At 34.7% G+C, this 19,698-nt stretch overlaps 2 protein-coding genes across 2 annotated transcripts; one reads left to right on the top strand and one right to left on the bottom strand.

The window, feature by feature from the left end:
* Positions 1–346: 346 nt before the first annotated feature.
* On the bottom strand, positions 347–7,891 carry LOC129759821 (acidic fibroblast growth factor intracellular-binding protein). Its single transcript, XM_055757352.1, has 4 exons — positions 7,722–7,891; positions 7,473–7,665; positions 6,951–7,412; positions 347–1,118 (listed from the first exon to the last, which is right to left on the bottom strand). Exons 1-4 carry the CDS (start codon positions 7,804–7,806, stop codon positions 782–784), a joined length of 1,077 nt encoding a protein of 358 aa, XP_055613327.1. The 5' UTR covers positions 7,807–7,891; the 3' UTR covers positions 347–781.
* A 6,330-nt stretch (positions 7,892–14,221) lies between these two features.
* On the top strand, positions 14,222–17,565 carry LOC129759822 (uncharacterized). The gene is made up of 4 exons (XM_055757353.1): positions 14,222–14,768; positions 14,825–15,005; positions 15,209–15,534; positions 17,545–17,565. The coding sequence occupies exons 1-4, from the start codon at positions 14,349–14,351 to the stop codon at positions 17,563–17,565; spliced, it is 948 nt and encodes a 315-aa protein (XP_055613328.1). The 5' UTR covers positions 14,222–14,348.
* Positions 17,566–19,698: the final 2,133 nt, after the last annotated feature.

Below are 19,698 nucleotides of genomic sequence, written 5' to 3'. Positions count from 1 at the left end.
TAAGAGATTCAATCAAGCGAAACGCTACATCTAGGGCATCATACTTCATCTCTCCCTTGTTGAGGGGTGGCTGCAGTGTGAAGGAACTCCAAGGACATCTACCCCGTGTTGTATCCAATGCACTGAACAAACTTTACTCATTGCGGATAGTTTTATTACATATCCTTCCCACTCCATCGCACAAATTTCGCTCCGTTTATACTGCGGTGAGGTATGCTGAAAAATTAACTAGGTAATAGGTATTTTTGTTTTAATTTTTTTTAACTACTAAAACCTGTAGTAATAGTTCTTATAAGAAACCTTTCAATTTATTATGTGTTCCAATCTTAACATTTAGTCACACTCTGAGGGAGACGATTTAAGTACAAAAACCCCATCCTTTAAACGACAGGCTCCAGCAGTTTGGACGGCGACGTCTGGACGACGACGCCTCCTCCTACATGAATCTGCTGACGACTCGATGTCTACGACGTTGCTGCTTTGCCATTTTTTGCTTACTCTCTCAAGCTAAATCCAAGAAGTTCGCAAATCTTTGCATAAGCATTCGCCTGCTCGCTCCTAGATCTTAATTAAACAGCAGCGTTTAGCCGACTTTCCAGGCAGCTTGAGCTGGAACTAACTGTATTTACTGCCACCCAAACTAAAATAATCGCCTGGGACTTGGGAATGAAGAAAATTGACACTTCCCCAAGTATTAATGAGTAAAGTTTAAGCGTTTATTTCGCGGTGAATTTCCATCCAAGAGAGTGAGAAGCCAAATTTTCTTATTGCAAAAACCACCTCAATTGTGATACATTTTAAGCAGACACACGGTGACGACCTGCATGTACCGGTCCCAGAGGCACCGGATGTCCTGATTGTCTCGAGGAACCTCCATATCGAGGACGCTCTGGGTGATGCACTTCAAGAACAGGGCTGCCTGCTCTTTAGGCCAGTTGTTTTGCTTCCACGGTTCTATCAGCCGTTCGGTGAGTTCCAGGAACAGTTGCCGCAGCTCCCGGGTTCGATGTAGATTGATTGCGATGGTTATGATCGAGCGCCAGTAGGACCGGAAGTTGCTGTCCACTTCTTGGTAGGTTCGCTCCAGCATGGTCGGTTTGAGGCGCATGGTAACGAGACTGTTATTAAAAAAAAAATGATAAAAAATTAAATGTCATGGAAAATTAGATACAGTAGATTTGAAGAACTATGAAATATTGGATAGGTAAATCGAGAATGAAAATTGCTTCCGATATTTTGCGGAAAGTATAGGACTTAGGCATATAAATTATGAATTCGAAAGACGCAACCTATAACAAATGGTAGACAGACTGGTAAACCTTATTATGCGGCCCGCTCAATCTGATGAGCGCTATAAATAAATATTAAAGTTTCCTCTAGTTCTTACCGAGCAGCTTTGTAAGCCTCGCTCTTTTGTATTGAAATTACCAATTTATACGAGTGCTCTTGGAACACTATTCTTATTCTTTTTCGTATTCTGGTACTGATCTTTGAAGAAATATAGATTCAATGGATAAAAATGTTAACAATAACACTAGTTTACAAAATTTCAAAAAAATCGTGAACTTGATTAACCGACCAACATTTTTAATGTAAAATCGGGCGCTGAATCTGAAAATGAAATTCAAAAAAATCTCAGTAGAACCGTTTTTGAGTTATGCTCCAAATATGAAATTTCGAAAAAATTAAAAAAGTTCTTGTACTTAGATTAAAATATCTCGGACGACAGAACAGTAATTTGAAATCTCTCTTTTGCATATTGAAGGTGAATAAGTTTTCTATCGATCATCTGAACACTGTTTTAGCGTTTGACCATCAGTATTTCTGATATTAGTTACTTAATGAGAAAAAAAATTATAAAAAAACGCATTTTTTTTAGAGAAAATTTTGTTTCAACGAAAGTTTTAGACTCGATGGTAGCATTTAAAAAATCTGATTTTCTTTTGCGCTTGAATGTCAATTCAAAACAAAGATTTCAAGTGGTTGTTTATCAAAATCGGTTGAAAATTGAAGAAGTTATGGCTACTTTACCATACTGAAATTTTTGGAGTTTTTAATAATTTAACGAACCGCAGTACACTTATCATAGTATAGGAAGAATGAAACATGATAAATCTTACTCGCTTCAAGTCTACATTATTTATTAGCTTACCAGAAGGTCACATGCCAAGTTTCAGGAAGATCTGACCAAAGGGAGGGGTTGTTTAAGTCTCAAACGTGAATAAAATTTTGAGGTATTTTGCCCGGAAGGAACGAATAATACTGGTTTTTCATCAATAACTTTTTTCACCACTAGCTGATTGTTTTTTATGGTTGATTTTCTTAAAGCCTAAGTTGAGACAAATATTTCACCCGAAGACTGTAACTCGATTGGATTTGATACAGAAAAGTTATTGTGGTTCAAAGGCCGCAAATTTTGTCCAACATGCAATGTACTTTTTACGCATTGCGTTTTATACGACAATTTTCGACCAAAATACAATCTTTGAACCGCAATAACTTTTCTGTTTCAAATCCAATCGAGTTACAGTCTTCGGGTGAAATATTTGTCTCAACTTAGGCTTTAAGAAAATCAACCATAAAAAACAATCAGCTAGTGGTGAAAAAAGTTATTGATGAAAAACCAGTATTTTTCGTTCCTTTCAGGCAAAACACCTCAAAATTTTATTCACGTTTGAGACTTAAGCAACCCCTCCCTTTGATCAGATCTTCCTGAAACTTGGCATGTGTCCTTCTGGTAAGCTAATAAATAATGTAGACTTGGAGCGAGTGAGATTAATCATGTTTCATTCTTCCTATACTATGATAAGTGTACTGCGGTTCGTTAAATTATGAAAAACTCCAAAAATTTCAGTTATGGTAAAGTTGCCATAACTTCTTCAATTTTCAACCGATTTTGATAAACAACCACTTGAAATCTTTGTTTTGAATTGACATTCAAGCGCAAAAGAAAAACAGATTTTTTAAATGCTACCATCGAGTCTAAAACTTTCGTTGAAACAAAAAAATTTCTAAAAAAATGCATTTTTTAAAAATTTTTTTCTCATTAAGTCACTAATATCAGCAATACTGTTGGTCATACGCAAAAAAAGTGTTCAGATGATCGATAGAAAACTTATTCACCTTCAATATGCAAAAGAGGGATTTCAAATTACTGTTATGCCGTCCGAGATATTTTAATCTAAGTACAAGAACTTTTTTATTTGGAACTCAAAAACGGTTCTACTGAGATTTTTTTGAATTTCATTTTCGGATTCAGCGCCCGATTTCACATTGGAAATGACCTTCAGTTTACTGAGTTCAAAAATGCTGTAAACTAGTGTAACTGTTCTCTTCCTTATTAAAAAAAATTTTCATGGAATAGGCGAAGCAGATTGAAGAAAAAGCTTTAAAGCTCACTTTGAGACCCTTCCAAATCACAAGCATCAATACTTTGATGTGATGTTTGACATGAAGGGGTTTATACTCCCAGCAAATTAATTGTTTGTCTGAACATTATATAAATATATTATTGAATTCAATACGGGTCTCAAATTCTAAAGAATACATTGATTCAAAGTTGATAGACTTTGCAAGAGCCTTTCAACTGTTTCCCATAACACAGACATTTATTTAAACGCTTTTAGATATGCTCGCTTTGAAGATCATTCTTGTGATAAAAACGTAAGAGTATAACATCTTGGAATGATTCAGCACATCTCACTGCTGCCATCAAAAATGTAAAAAAAAAAATTTAAAAAACGCAAGAGTATATTGTAATGTACTTGAACAGGCCGCATTCGAAGATATAAATTAATTGAAAAAACCTATATTCGAAGAGTTCGAATACAGACCCCGTTCGTTTTGGCAACATTCGATTTTGGCAACATCCAATTTTGGCACATGTGCTAAAATCGAACGGTTTTTAAAAACAGCATTACCTTTTGGTTTTCGTTATAACAGGACCAATATAATTTAGAAAAACACCAGAAAGATACGTTTTTATGTTCAAAAATGGTGATAAAATGCAACAATAAAAAAAAGTTTTATTTTAAATTATAAAGTACTCAAAAATAACAAAAAGATGAAAAAATCAAAAAGTTAAAAAACAAATTCAAACAAAAGACTGATAATGACAAAAAACCACTAAAAGATGATGAAGAATGACATAAATAGCAAATATGACAGATGAAAACAAACATTATAAACAAAACAAGAAAAGTACAAAATGTATTTGAAACATGATTAAAAAATATTTTAAAAAATGAATACAAATGGTCGGAAATTGATGATAATAATAATAATCATAGTTATTTTGCAAAAATTACTGAAAAAATTTGATTCGATTTTGGCAACACAAAATGTACGGACGTGTTGCCAAAATCGAACGGAGTCTGTATGTCTATGTGGCAGTGCTACCAACTATATAAAAACAAAGTAAACAAGATAAAAAGGTGCGTTCGTCAATACACAGCCTCATTTGGGTTTTATCTCTCTAATCGAAAACAAGTGATTTTATTATATATCCGAACTAAATTTTAGTGGCGACGCGAACGAAAGTGAATACGGTGCGAAAAAGTTAAATAGTTGGTGAATTCGTGTTTTGGTGATCTGTCGACAATTTGTCTAGGGGCAGTTTATTTTACAAGCGAAAGAATAAATGATACCCGCAATTTTGGGTCGACGGCCATTTAGTAAGACAAGTGAATTCGTTAGAGGTAGCGCTCAAGAGGCGACATTTTGAGAGTGGCAAGAACACTAATTGCATTGGGAACTTCAGTTCTTTTCCGGCAAATAGTGATTGGTCAAAATAAAGAGTACATATTTTTTCTCGGGGCCGTTAGCGTGGCAGGTTCATGATACCCACAGCTAGTGAAACGCTATTTTGGTAAAATAGTTGGTCGCTTGGGTGGCACGGTAGCCATTTTGAGAAAAGCGTTTGCGCTTAAAAGCGACACAGTTAAAAAAAATTAGTGTAAAGTTTAGTGCGCATACCGCTTACAAAGTAGCGGTTAAGTTTCAAATTGCGGCTTAACAAGGAAATTCCGACGGTTGAGGACGATCTGCAAAGCAGCGGTGTCTCAATAAAATTTTCTTAGAGACACAAAAGATAGCACTGGGGTCCCAACAAATCTCTGCTCACAGGGAGCAGATTAAGCTGGTTTTAAAACCCGAACTTCGGCAAAATCAGGATATCAGGTAAATAGGAGGAAGGAGGCGTTGAGCAAAAGGAGGATCAAGAACATCCAAGAGGAACGAAGCGAAGTTGGCCAGATTCGGACGAAGAACCATTTATTGGGTCTCCTGAAAATCTACATCCTATGTCTAGAGAGGTTCACGGATACTAGAAGAATATGTGATAAAAATGAATTGCGAAGATCGAATAGATAAAAAAAGAAAAGATAGGATCCGGATTACAGTTATTCAAATTGAAATTTTAATGAAAACAATTTAATATTTAAAATTTTTATAATATGTTATTAATTACCATTCTTAATTTGAAGCGGGAAAGTATTGTTATGTACTTAAACAGGCCACATTCGAAGATATAAATTAATTGAACAAACCTATATTCAAAGAGTTCGAATATGTCTATGTGGCAGTGCTACCAACTGTATAAAAACAAATTAAACAAAATAAAAAGGGGCGTTCGTCAATACACAGCCTTTTTTGCGGTTTATCTCTCTAATCGAAAACAAGTGATTTTATTATACATCCGAAGTACATTTTACATATGAATTCAATCTAGCTGTTCCAGCAGTTTTCACTTATTCTGATCCAAATGTGTATAACGATTGGTAATCGAATCAGAACAAGGATCCCTCAGATGCCAGGCTTAGGGATCCAAAATGAAGAAAATTATCAGGATCAGGGTTCGAGTTTAGAATCGTAACCCGGGATCAGCATTATTATACGTGATCAGGATCCAGTACTTCGGGATCATATTTCAAAAACAAGGAACCTGAATCCATGAACAGGATAAGAAGCCAGATCCAGGATCAAACAATGAGATAAAATGCGGAGACACAAATTTCAGGATCTGAAATCCGAGATCTGAATCAGGATCTAGGTCCGAGACCAGAGTCTGGAAGCAGGGTCCAGATTTAAAATCTAGAATCAGCATCAGGGTTCGGGAGATTAGGTCAGGATCAGAAACCGGAATCAGGATCCATCATGATAAGCATTGAAATCAGAGTACAGGATTGAATCCAGGATCTAAATTTAGGTTCTGGATCCGAATCAAGGTCTAAAATTCAGGATCAATATTCAATACCTAGATCAGGTTGCAGAATCAGGATTAGTATTAAACGTTAGGATCCAGAAACAAAATCAGTAGACCAAGATCCAAGATCTGTATTCCTAGATCGTGATCCAATTGTGCTCTGTGATCATGATCCAAGATCAAAACTTTGGTTTCAGAACGAAGAACAGGACCAGGATCTTCGATATTGATTGCAATCAGGATCAAAATCCAGTATTTTATTCCATTTTTAGTAATTTTTTAAACATCAGTATGGCAGTATCAGTATTACAAGTTCTCTTATTAAACTGTCGTCCGTCACGTTAAAATTACTGAGAATTTATGGTGTCCCGCACAACTGTTCGATTTTTCTCGTCCTGCAAAAAATAAGTGAGTGAGCTACATTCAGAATGGACCAGTTTGTATCTCACTCGTCTCCGATATGCGATGTTTGCTCGACCGATGATTCTGAATGGTGCGACTCGGTTTGCATAGCTGATTGGAGCGCTGATCGAGATTGCATACCAGCCAGGCGAAGCAGTGGCGAGAGGCGCTATCCCATTATACAATCAGAATGTTTCCAACAGGAAACGCATACTGAGTGTTTGTTTTGATTGATTTTCGGAACACTGCATAAAACTTTTCATGAAACACGAACATCAATGTCAATATGATACAAAGCCGCGGGATCGACTTGTTGGAATATTGCCAGATCAGTGCGCATACTTACCATTTAATTTCTTTCTCCTTATCGAGCAGGTAACGGATTTCCCTCAGATCCAGCAAGAACTCTTTGTCCATTTCGGTGTCATAATAATCCGGACCCGCATGCTGGTACGTGTAAGTCCAGCTCGTCATGATGGCTTGAGAGCATTCGAAAAAGTCCCCGAAATAGAGATACTGGAGCTTGCGTTTGCAGGTTTCGAACCGCATACAGGCAATGAACACTACAGCCGCATATTTCTGGGCCAACTCCTCAGGCAGAACAAACAGTTGTCGAATGTTTTGTGCTGTGTTCCCTGGCATCTCTTCCACTGCTTTGAAGATGCGTTTAACATTATCAAACTGTCGCCTACAGGACTTCAGTCGAACACCCGTCTTCTCGGCAACTTCGTCCAAATCTTTTCGGTTCCGGGCGTTGAACTTTTTGCCGAATATCTCACGTGCTACCGAGTCATCCAGGGAATAGTATCTAAAAGGAGTCGTGTTATACAAACAAGGTAATTTTAAGTGGTATCTTAGATGAACTTACTTCTCGATTATCAATGATCGATTGTGTGGCGTCAGTTGGAATGATGGTTGTTCAGAGAGCTTAGCTGGATTATCCAAAACTCGTTCCAGCAGCGAATACGTCCGGTAGTGATCGAGAACATCCGAAGTGATCCACTCGATTTGGATTCCAACCATAGATGGCTTCTGTTTCAGTAAAGTAACTGCTTCAGTAGCTGAAAAATTAGAAATGTTAGAGAATAGTGTAAGGCGTTACCGCAACCTTACTTACATGAGTAGCCTTCAATCCATAGTTGATAGATTTCCGGATCGACCATGGTATAGTTAGTAATAAAAACATCTATGTCTGCTAACATTATTGCACTTAATTTTGCTGTTTTTGTGGCGTTGTTATTCTAGTTTAACTTGAGTGTTTGTTATTGGCAGCGTTCCAAACATGGAGGATTGGAAACAAACTGATAAGACAACAATAACAGAGAGACTTTGGGAGGGAGCATGCGCACTCTCGCGAGAGTACGAATATTCAAGGGCTGTAATGAAAAGAGTTTTTCAAAAAAGGTAATTGGTTCTAATTTGGAAATGAAAATCACGAAAATTCCTAACAAAAAAAGAGTTAAAAAAGCCGATTCTAATAAATGTCGAAAAACAGTTTTTTAATTCAGTTTAAGAAAATCATTTTCTTTTCTATTTTATTTACATAAACTTTTTCGAATTGTTTTATATTTAACGTAACATTTCGCACATGAAAATTTGGAATTTTTCAAAAGTAATTCTAAATTAAAACTAAGGCGTTCCTTTAATTTCTTTTTATTTTCTAACGGCTTCTGAATTTATTCACGTTTATTAATCATTGAAAACGTATTTATTTTATTCGGAACTGTTATTTTTAAACTATCCATTTTTTTTAAATGAAATTATTTGAAATTGAAATTATTAAATTTTTCCTACTCATTTTTTTTTTGAAACCCACCTTTTTATATGCAATTTGTGGGAAACTTGCGCATTTTGACACTATATAATGAGTTTTTAGGATTTTCACAAACATTTACTTAGATTGTTGGTTTGAGATTTAGTTAAACAACAACATTTATGAGACTTTCAAGGAGTGATATGAGGTTTTTACAGAAGAAAACTTGAAATGGTCGTATCGAATTTAACAAACCAATAAATAATTCAATTTCAGAATCTTCCCTCCCCCTTTGAAAGTTTTTCGATAGTCTCTAAATCAAAACGCCTCCAAAATTATGTCCGATCAAGCTGAAATCCTGCACAGGTCATGTTTCTGGGCCAAATAAACAAAATGTTCAAGGTCAACATTTTAAGTTTTTTTCGGTTTTGATATTAATTTCATACTTCTAATGCTATATCCTTATGTTGATTATTAATATTTTCATAGTTTTTTTTTCCAAGATAGTAGCAGAACTGTATTCATGTTTGAACCAGCAATTTTGTTAAACCATCGAGATATAAAAGGTTAAAAGAAAATTACTTAAAACTATGTTTTTGTAATAGTCTCAGCAATAGTTTATTTCAGAACATCAAAACTTATGAAAAACAAACATTTCTTACAGGAATCTATTGTCCTCGGAGGAGATTTCTAAATAACATTGAATATTTGAGAAAAGAAGCGATATTTTGTCATGAACTCTTAAATTTTATCAATAAGGCATTTTGAATAAATGCTGATCTTTTCATAATCTTCAAGGATATGTATTTCTACAAATAGCAATTTATAAAACAAAAATCTGCCATCAATTTTACCAGAGACATCTGAGTGATGTGTTATTTGTTCTTCTGTTACCCAGAAAAAAACAAGCATATAACTTCGTGAAAATTAATTTGAGAGAATTTTTTTCCAATCAAACTGTTTTTTGGCAATATTTTTATGTGATGTGAAAGTTTAATGGAGATTAATGAAGTTTTACAGAAATTATAAGCCTTTAAAATGCGGTCTCTCTCTCATTAAACGCCTATTTTGATCAAAAAACGCTAAATTTTAATACAAAATTAAATAACTTTTGCTGACATTAGTCGATTAGTTCGAAATTGTCAGCGTTGTTTAATGCATTTTTAAGCTTTAAATTGATGTTCATTTTATTAAAATCGATTCACGCTGAAGTGAGATATGCAGAATTTTTTTTATTAAATGACATTATCTTCAAAGGGGTGAAAGAGGGCAAAACAGATCGCTCAATGAGATCTTCTCATCTGTAGATGGTTTGTTTCAAATAATTTTAAGTATTTAAAAATCTTTCAGCTCGTAGTGTAAAATTGCAATGGCTTAAAATCTCCTGTTGATCAGCCATACAAGAAAAAAAAAGCTTATTTATGAGTTGTTAAAGTCAAATAACACCTAATTGAGATGTCTCCGGCCAAATCCGATGGCACATTTCAATTTCTAAAGAAAACATTCACGTAAGTTATTCAAATACGTTCATCAAATAAGAAACTGTACTACCTATGGCTGCTCTTTCTCTCTTTAACAAAAATCTTACAACATCTCGAGAGGACTTTGATGCAAAAACTGATAGCAAGCTAAGACCAAAATAAGGTGTCAACAGCAAACCGAGAGATCATTTCATGATATAAAAATAAGCATCATTATGGTTTCAATCATTTTTATTTGATAGCTAAATGCTGATAAAACCAAATAGCCAAGTTGATGCCTTGAAAACTTTTGCAAAACGCTTTGAAATCAAATTGATTCTAGCTTATTCTTCTCAAAATTTACATTACTGTACATACTCTCAACAAGTTTTTTAAACGATTGCAGAACGAGGTATAACGAAAGCATCAATGTAAGCAGAATTTTGCTACGTTGTGCTATCCGAAGTAACCAAATTCCAATGAAGTTCACATTTGACTGAGTAGAGGGCCCTCGAAAGAATTGAACCAAATTTCCCTCTTACTATTGTACTAGACTGAGTCGATTTGGGTTCATTTTTGATTTTCTCAAACTCTGGGGCCTAAAAAGCGTCAGTTTGGTTCAAAAATCATCCATGATTTTTTGCAAAATTTTTAAGTAACGTTTACATGAGTAAATTTGAACTTTTAGGTTTGTATGGGTGAAGGTATTTCCCCTTTGACGGAAAAGATTAGTAGGACCACTAGAAAGATTAGTAGGATTCCTACTAGCCGCCTCCCAATTAATGCGGATCATTGTTGACCGAAAAATTTCGCGCGTAGGGCTGCGTTTAATATCAAAAATTGAGGTCTCAACGTTTCACGTGCATCTGTCAAGTCAGCTGATTGTACCGATTGCACATATACAAATTCAATTATGAGCATACTATAAAAACTTTCGTCTGTGCAACATTGGCGGAAGATTTTAACGACTTTTGCTTGTGAGTATTTGTGGTCCAAGCAGGCCTGAAAATAACTTAGATTTTTCAACGGCCATTTTGTTACTAGACTTTTCAAGAACAGCATCGTGTCGTAAGTAAAAACTTGAATAATTGCTTGTAAAAGTTATTGATTAACTTGAATAATTTCTATTTCAGATACCGAAAAAACAAGGCTCAAGCGAAGAAAAAGCAGGATGCAGATAATTAAGAGGTTCGGATTATCAGCGGTTGCGAATCATGTGGAATATTATGTCACGGGTGATTGCGAGACGAAATTAATAAATCAGCGTGATTGTTGTACCAACAGCGGATGCGTAGCTCTAAATTGCAATCTACTCCCCACAAATCAATGGTGCTGCTTGATTAAGGAAGTCGATTTTAAGGCATGCAGATGCTTATAAATAGATAATCTGTAGACAGGCCAGTCAGTGAAACCAAGTTTGTGATACAATTTAGAATATATTTACCATATTTCACTAATATGTAATAAAAATGGTTTAAACTAAATCTTTTCGTTTAATTTTTTTTTATTTGGAACCCCATGAAATGCATGTTTTCAATACCACCTATACATACGCATACTTTTAATGTACACTCACACATAAACACAAATCAAACACACCAATACAATCAAACCCTGACAGATGTCAACGAGAGCTGTCATTCTGAATCGGGAATATCATTTCTACTGTATCGGTTGGGCCATTTTCCACTAGAAAACAATGGAACGGCTAGTAGGCGGCTAGTAGGAATCCTACTAATCTTTCTAGTGGTCCTACTAATCTTTTCCGTCAAAGGGCTACTAGCCGTTGACTTGACAGATGCACGTGAAACGTTGAGACCTCAATTTTTGATATTAAACGCAGCCCTACGCGCGAAATTTTTCGGTCAACAATGATCCGCATTAATTGGGTTCATGACTATTTTTCATGCATAGTTCGCAAGGCTTCAGCTATAGGGTAAAATACCTAAATTTCGACAGTTTTTGCTTGATTTTTCAAAAAAACCTTGTAAATAAACTATTTGACTAAAGATTTTCATTTTAAATATGATTGGTAACATGAATCAGACTTTTTTCTTCATTCTCTACATTTTTTATTTATCAAAAGTTTCAAAACAGCGTTTTTATTATCCTTTTACTGAAACCTCTCGATGATCTAGTTTTCGACATTAAATTTTAGTTTTCGACACAGAAAGTTTTAGTTTTCGACAAGCATATTTCCACCTCCTTTGTTAGTTCAGCAATATGAATATGTATTTGCGTATTGGAATTGCTTGTCTACTTCACGGCGTTTTTTACACCATGGAAACAGTATAAACATAGTGAAGAGAAGGGTGTCGAAAAATAGATTATTAGGTGAATTTTCAGCGCTAGTTTTCGACAGCTCAAAAAACATTTGAAATTTCATTAAATGTTAGCAAAAATATCAAATAAATTACCGAAAAGATTGATTTCAGAACCTTATCTATCCATTGATTCCTTTTATGTTGCTTTTAATTAAATAAAAGGGGGTTTTTTCGTGATTCAAAATCATTCTTATTTGGTCAATAGCATTGAATTTCACAGGTGATTTAAAATGTTTCTTTTAAATTATCGATTTACTACTATTCAATAACTTATTTAGAAGAATTTTTATATTCAACGTATATTAAAGTGGGAGAGCAAAAATAGAAAAATATAAACATAGGGAGCTTGAGCCACCAAACAGAAAGATAAGCCTTTCATTAAAATTTTGTCGAAAACTAGCCCCTGTCGAAATCTAGAGTATCTACCCTATTGTTTTTTCAATTCCATACCCCTGTTAAATAGCTAATAACTTTTTTGCCTAATAAGATACGTAGTCATGGTCTTCGACAGAGATGTTCAGCGGAATTTATTTTTTTAAATTTTTTTTTATTTATTTTAAAGGGATTTTAACTCCACAGGAGGCATTCGTCTCTAAAAATTTATTTTAAAGAATTTATAAATTCTCACAAAAACCATTAGAAAGTTCAATTCCACAGAAAAAACAAGAATGATGTTGATTTTTCAGTTCAAATTATTCATTGTTTCCATACAAACCTGAAAGTTCAAATTTACTCATGTAAACGATACTTGAAAGTTCTGCAAAAATCTTGGATGAAGACCCCAAATCTACTCAGTCTTGTATTGTACCAAATTTTATACTATTGACACATTCCACGCGCTTGTACTGCTCACAAGTGATTTTTATACGTTCGCATTTTAAAAAATCTTAAACTTGTCAACAATTTGGATAATTCAAATCACAGAAAACCAACAGAAAAAAGAGAGAACAAAATTTTTGTTGGAAAAAGTGTAAATTTTGACATCTTTTACAAAATAATTGGTAAAAATATATGGATTGATTTGTTTTGGAATTTTTTTTAAAACGTTTAAAAGCCAAGAAATACTGCTTCATTTTGTAGGAAAAAGAATCTGTTTATATCCAATGGGATCGTTTTTAGAAAGTGAACAAAAACAATCGCAAAAGCGAAACTTATTAATTTTACGAGAAAACTTTGACATTTTCTAAAAATAAAAAATAAGATCTTCTTCGAAAATGATGAAACGATTCTGAAACACTAAATTTTATACAAATCGGTTGGAATCCAGCTAAGTTACAACAGCGCGAATGAGTGAAATTCACGTCACAAAATTTGATTTTTTTGTAAAATTTTATGAGGGAAATATGCTCTGAAACCTATTTTGAGATGGTCGGATTTTTATAAATCGAACATAATTTAGAAACAGTAGTAATTTTAACGTACGATTGCTCAATATGTTGCTATTCAAGTGCCAGTCAAAATAAGGATACAGTTTGGAAAGATACTGAAATTTATGATTGTACAAGTCGGAATAACAGGTTCACCTTGTCGCTAGAACGAACTTCATAGATTCCCTTCGGGCCCGAGGAAAACCACCCTATGTTCCAGTGAGAGATGTGCTGGCCGGCTGTGATAGACTTGAACTATATGTTCGAAATATACCTTTTCCTAAAAGCTATCGATCTTCGTCTATAATTCTTTTTATTTTCATATTTTCCTATCTATCTTCTTTTTTCTTTAAAAGTGAACTAGATATAAGCACACAATTGTTATCAAACAAAACGAGTTTGGCTCCTTAAAGCCTAAAGGTATGAGCCGTTTCAAATAAATAATTTACCAAAAAAAGTCGGATAACAAAATATCATTTTTTCAGAAGACACCAATATCCTATTTCCACCGACAGAACAGGAAATCAAAGTGGTATGTACTGAAGTAAAAAATAGAATAGTCCTATTTGCCGCTAGTAGTGTTAGTTATATAATTTTGACAGGTTCATCAACATTTTTCAATCTCGGGACAATTAACCTCAAAAACCATCACGTTCGCTTTTATTCTTCTGGCTTCTAGCTGTTGTTGAAAAAAAACAATTTGTTTTGGCTCTTTCGTTGTTCTAATAAAAGCATGGTAAGTTCAAACACTATTCAACAATGTAGCTTTATCTAAATGATTATTATTTGATTTTATAGGATTGCACAGAAGCAAGAAGGAGGTACGAGGTAAAAAAACAAATGTGCTACGGACTGGATCCATTTCAAATCGCCACAGAACCTGCGGATATACCATTAAATGTATCCTTCCAAAAAATCCACAAATTTCTGGTGTTGGATCCCTGTCCCTTTACCGGAATACCGAAAGGTGATCAGGGAACTAGCAAAAAGGCAACAGATGCACTACTTTACTTCAAAAATGGATGGGTCAAGTCTATCAAAGGCAAAAAGATAGGAGATATTTACATAGTACACGGATCTGTGCACCATTCTTTTGCCGTGAAAGAAGGCATGCTTAAACCGTGGCTTATTATTGCCACCGAAGGGACTATAAAAGCAGCTCATTGTACCTGTGCGGTCGGGTTGATGGAATGTTGCAGCCACATTGGTGCGACACTTTATGCACTCGATGAGCTGAAAACAAAAATCCTCGAGCAGAAGGTAAATGTGAATAATTTTCTAAAAATTGTAATAAATATTAATTTTAATTTTTTCAGTTATCAGTAACAGAACTCCCAGCTTACTTGAAAAGACCACCGGTATCAATCACTAATGACCTCTACAAAAAAGTGAAAGATATCGATTTTGGGAGAAAAATTAAGAGAAGTTACCATGTACAATCCTCTGACGATGTACCGAAGCGTGTCCGAAATCTTTTAGAAGACATTGACAAAGTCGGTATAAGTGTAATTAATTTAATTTAATTTATTTTATTAGAGAGGCTTGCTTGGTAGATTCGCCTCTATATAAGTGTAGCCGCCATGCATCAGTTTTGTGGTTCAAGCTACATATGTCCACCGTGCCATGAAAACGACGGCAAACTCGACTGATGCCATACGACTTATCCCGACTGTTTCATCAAAGTCACCGGCTAAAATCAGACGATGTCTTGCAAGATGAAGCAGTCGAGATACATAGATCTATGGCAAACAACGTAATACATTTGCAAGAAATCGCCGAGTTGACAGAACATCAAAGTAGTGGTCCATGGTGGATGCAGTTCCGTCGAGGAAGGATAACTGCCTCCAACATAAAGGAAGTCATGCGAACGAGTGAACATTCTCCGTCAATATCACTTATCAAAAAGCTGTGCTACCCAGATAAGGCAGTATTTTCAACCCCGGCGACACGATATGGACTACAATTTGAAAAAAAAAGCTATCGACATCCTTTTTGCGGCGTCTATGGATTTGCATCTGAATATGAAGCAAGTCAAACCTGGTTTCATTACACTGAACCCAAATTCACTCTTAAAATACACATGATTTTTCACTTAAAAACAAGGATCCAGTGATTTTCTTCCATTCAAGTGCGACATATACATTTCACTTGGCAGTCACTTAAATTTCAAGTGAATTCATCCACATTCACTTCAGTCGTCACTTGAATTTGAAGTGAGAAAAAATATTCACTTCCCCATCACTTGAATTTCAAGTGAATGTCAGGTTGTAATTGTGTTTATTTTCAGAGTTCAAAATGGTAAATTCTAAAGAGCAGCGTTTAAAGCTTATGCTGGATTTGGATTTTCCCAATTCTTTACTAGGGGAATTTGGCGGTAGTTTATGTTAAACGTGATGTAAGAAAAAGTTATTTAAAGGTGTTATCATGTTTCAGCTTGTGGATTGGACTGGACAGATTTTCTGGTTTGCAGCAGGGAAGATTTAGAAGTCGCACTATCCGCAGTAACCGATATGCCTTGGGATTACGATGGAATTTTCCAATCAATAAATTTATGGCGAAAGCGTAATGTAAGTATTTGAAATCGAAGTGCTGTTCTATAAATGTTCTTTTATTTATAAACGCGAGAGATAATTAACTAGAAACTTACTTAGAAATTCAGATAAATTTCACTCGAACGTCATAGTGTAATTCACTTGACTGGTCACTTAAGTGAATTCACTTGACCCATCACTTAAAATTCAAATGAAATTACGTATGGCGAGAATTTACTACAGATGTCACTTATTTTTTAAGTGAAAATTATTTTGGGTGTATATATGATTTGGACCCATGTCTAGGTGCTTCTCCTGATGCCATGTTCAATTGTTCCTGTCATGGTCGGATAACGGTTGAAATAAAATGTCCGTACTCAGCCAGAAATTGTTCGCAAAAATCTGAATTAATCGACACTATTCTGGCACTCAAGGAGCCCTATATTATCCGTGATGAAAATAATGATATATGTTTAAACAATAAGCATAAATATTTCTACCAGGCTATGACCCAAATTCACATCGCAAATGCCTCGTTCGGATATTTTATAATCTGGTCACCTCGTGGCCATATGATTTTTAAAATTAATCCAAATCAACAAACGTGGCAAACCTGGCGACACAAATCTGTTTCATTTTTCCAAAAAGTGATTATTCCAGAGCTTATGACTAGAAAATTAGAATGAGTTGTTTTATTGGTTTTATTTTTTATATTGTTTTGATTTTTTTAATTAGTTATAGCATTATCAGCTTTTTTAAATTAATTACATAAGATTCGATGTTGACGATAATGTATATAGTTTTTGTAAATGGGATTAAGTAAAATGTTTTCAATCAATAACTGAATCTTTTTGAAACTTGTAATAAATATCAAACAAACACTTAAAAGTCGAATTCTTAATTAATTTGAAAAACACTGAAAATAAGTTCTGTATTCCCTTCCAATAAGATTAAAAGAGATAAAATGTTTGGTTGGAGTTCATCATTGATAGTTAAGTTGCGGTAATTGCTTTTTGTTCCAAATTGTATCGTGAGAATTTTAAAAACAAATATCTACATATTATAACATATAAACGAGTTTAAAATAAAAAAAAACTATTAATCGGGAAAAATCGGAGTAGAATAAAACCCTTTCGATATTTTATATTTATTTTAGAGACATACATCGTCTTAGCCGATTTAGGCTTTACAGAGTTAACATGGACAATTTAAGATCAACATTTAACTAGTTAGTACTAGTAGCTTTTTTCTTATCATGGTTTTAATCTGATACCACACTAGGGCAAAGATTCACCAAAGCTGCCGTAATGGTTAGTATTTGATCAATAACAGGAGTATCGTTGTTATATTTGTTTAAAAGCGTTATCGGTATTATGTCGTGAAGAATTAAAATTTTTTGTCTTAGCACTCCAATTAACCGTTCAACGTGTATCCGCAGTGATGAAAGTTCATTCGATTCTACGACATCCAATGGTTCTAGTTGGTTTCTCTTTTTTTAAATGCAGGATATGAAACAGCAGCATTGAAGGGGGATACTAAATCATCGATAATAAATCCTCTATCAGCCATTATAAAATCTCCATCCTTAATGTGATTAAAGAAACCGGATTGTTCTACAATCTTTTTATCAGAAATTCTTCCACCAAAAGCTTCTGAGATAAATATTATGCTTCCAGCAGGGCTAATTCCAATGAGAACCTTTATAGTGTTGTGCTTTTTATAATGAGAATATACATTAGCTTTGGCAGTCATTGCTCTAGGATTCGGATTCTCATTAAAGATTTCGAAACAGTCTATAATGACTGTCACTCGTGTGTCGTATTTCCTTCTGAATGCTGCTGGCATATGCCTTTTAAGATTTTCTCTGTCGGGGAACCGAACCAACTCTGCAAAAAATGGATGAGTGGCATTGATTGCTTCGTAAAAATAATCCGAGATGACACTTTTCGATATGCTATAAGTGTACGCTAAAGTGTTGAATGGCTCATTCAACCTCAGCTTTCTTAACCCTCCAAAGCCGTTCGGGTCAATATGACCCGAAGCGCACATTTTAAACATCTTTATCATCATTCCAATATACTGATGAACTGGTAGTTTTGACAGACCAAGTATGTTCTATGAAAATGATGATCAAATTAACGCCAAAAAATTAAAATATGGTTTTTTTAAAATCGGTTCATTGAGAAATGAAATACAGCTAAGCAAAACCAAAACTGGATGTCGTTTTTTTTAAAGTAAGACTTTTTTCTACCGGAAGATCTGTCATAGCGGTAAAAACTTTCATTGGACCCCAACATATCTATACATTGTCAGATAGATGGATTCTTGACAATTTCAATCATCAATAAAATAATTAAATACAGAAAAGCTGTCAGAAGTTATGAGTATTTTAAAAATAAAATTGTTTTTTTCGGACTTTTTACTTTCTGAACCAGTTTCTGATAACCTGGTAATACATATCGACTTTATTTTGAAATGTTGAGTAATTAGAATAAATTACCTACACAATGAATATAATATCATCAAAATCGGTTAACATTTACAGCCAGGAGAACAAAATCAAATTACAACTCATATTTCCCCGAAACGGATATTTAGCGAACGGCTTTGGAAGGTTAACATTAACACCAACAATGCTTCCTTTGATAAAAGCATCGTATATGGGATATTTGGTTCGAGTTGGTCATATAGAAGGCGTAGAACGCGACCACAACTCAATCCGGTGAAATACCGACACTTTTTGTCATCCCCTTCAACTGTAGTAACAGTCAAAACACAGCTGTTGCTAATATTTTCCAACATTGACCTCAGTTCTACATTTTGACCAGTCAGCTGCTCTTCTTTTCGTTGTAATTTTCGGATCTGTTTCTGCAAGTTTTGTATCTCCTTTTGATTTTTTTCATCCGTCTGAACACAAGCATTGGTGAAAAAAGTATCAAACGAGTTGTTGGTACTGCGAGAGGTAATGCTAAAAGGTTTCAAACATGTTTTTTTTTATTTTAATAAAAAATAAATAAAAAGTTATTACCTGGATTTTACTGCGTTCGAGGTACCAATTGAATCAGTGTGATTGAGCGATTCCGGGTGCGACAACTCGTTCATGGTCCTGTCCGCATTTTGAAAATTTGATACCGTTTCTTTCTCGTGCTCAGTGATACTATCCACATCCGATATCTGACTTTCCGGCATTCGCTGTGTTGGAAACCAATCAGGATTATCGGTGTCCCACAACTCAGCGGGTCTGCCACAAATAAAATGGATAGCGCAGACATACAATTTGGTTTCGTTTATCGGGGCACATAGTTCCAACCATTTTTTCTTCCGGATGTTGATAAGGCTATTTCTTTGCTCGGAGTAGCGAGTGGAATTATTGGGAAAGGGGAACACTTTCCTTATAGATTTCTCTAAACACCCCCGCACAGAACACTTCCGCACCATTATCACACTGTATCACGATTTATAAACTGTTTTTTTCATAAAAAATAACCAAAATTACAGTTTATTTTAGAATATTTCGATTTCACAACTGAACTTGGACTTTGAATTTTTGGAGGTTAATTGTCCCGTCTCATCTGTACACGCTCAGCAAGTGTGCGTAAGAACTGTCAAAAACAACTCTATTGACCATGAATTCACGTCACAAAAGTGATCGATCACAA

This window comes from Uranotaenia lowii, unplaced genomic scaffold, assembly GCF_029784155.1.
Source record: "Uranotaenia lowii strain MFRU-FL unplaced genomic scaffold, ASM2978415v1 HiC_scaffold_282, whole genome shotgun sequence".
Taxonomy (NCBI): Eukaryota; Metazoa; Arthropoda; class Insecta; order Diptera; family Culicidae; genus Uranotaenia; species Uranotaenia lowii.
Note: the sequence above shows the minus strand (reverse complement) of the source record. Positions and strands in the feature narration are given on the sequence as shown.

Excerpts from the sequence above, each read along its gene's own strand:
- LOC129759821 (XM_055757352.1), bottom strand. The coding sequence starts at position 7,806 with ATGTTAGCAGACATAGATGTTTTTATTACTAACTATACCATGGTCGAT. Across the intron at positions 7,666-7,721 it reads ATGGATTGAAGGCTACTCAT|CTACTGAAGCAGTTACTTTA; the intron begins GTAAGTAAGGTT and ends CTAATTTTTCAG. Across the intron at positions 7,413-7,472 it reads CGATCATTGATAATCGAGAA|ATACTATTCCCTGGATGACT; the intron begins GTAAGTTCATCT and ends GACTCCTTTTAG.
- LOC129759822 (XM_055757353.1), top strand. The coding sequence starts at position 14,349 with ATGTGCTACGGACTGGATCCATTTCAAATCGCCACAGAACCTGCGGAT. Across the intron at positions 14,769-14,824 it reads CAAAAATCCTCGAGCAGAAG|TTATCAGTAACAGAACTCCC; the intron begins GTAAATGTGAAT and ends TAATTTTTTCAG. Across the intron at positions 15,535-17,544 it reads GATTTGCATCTGAATATGAA|GATATGAAACAGCAGCATTG; the intron begins GCAAGTCAAACC and ends TTTTAAATGCAG.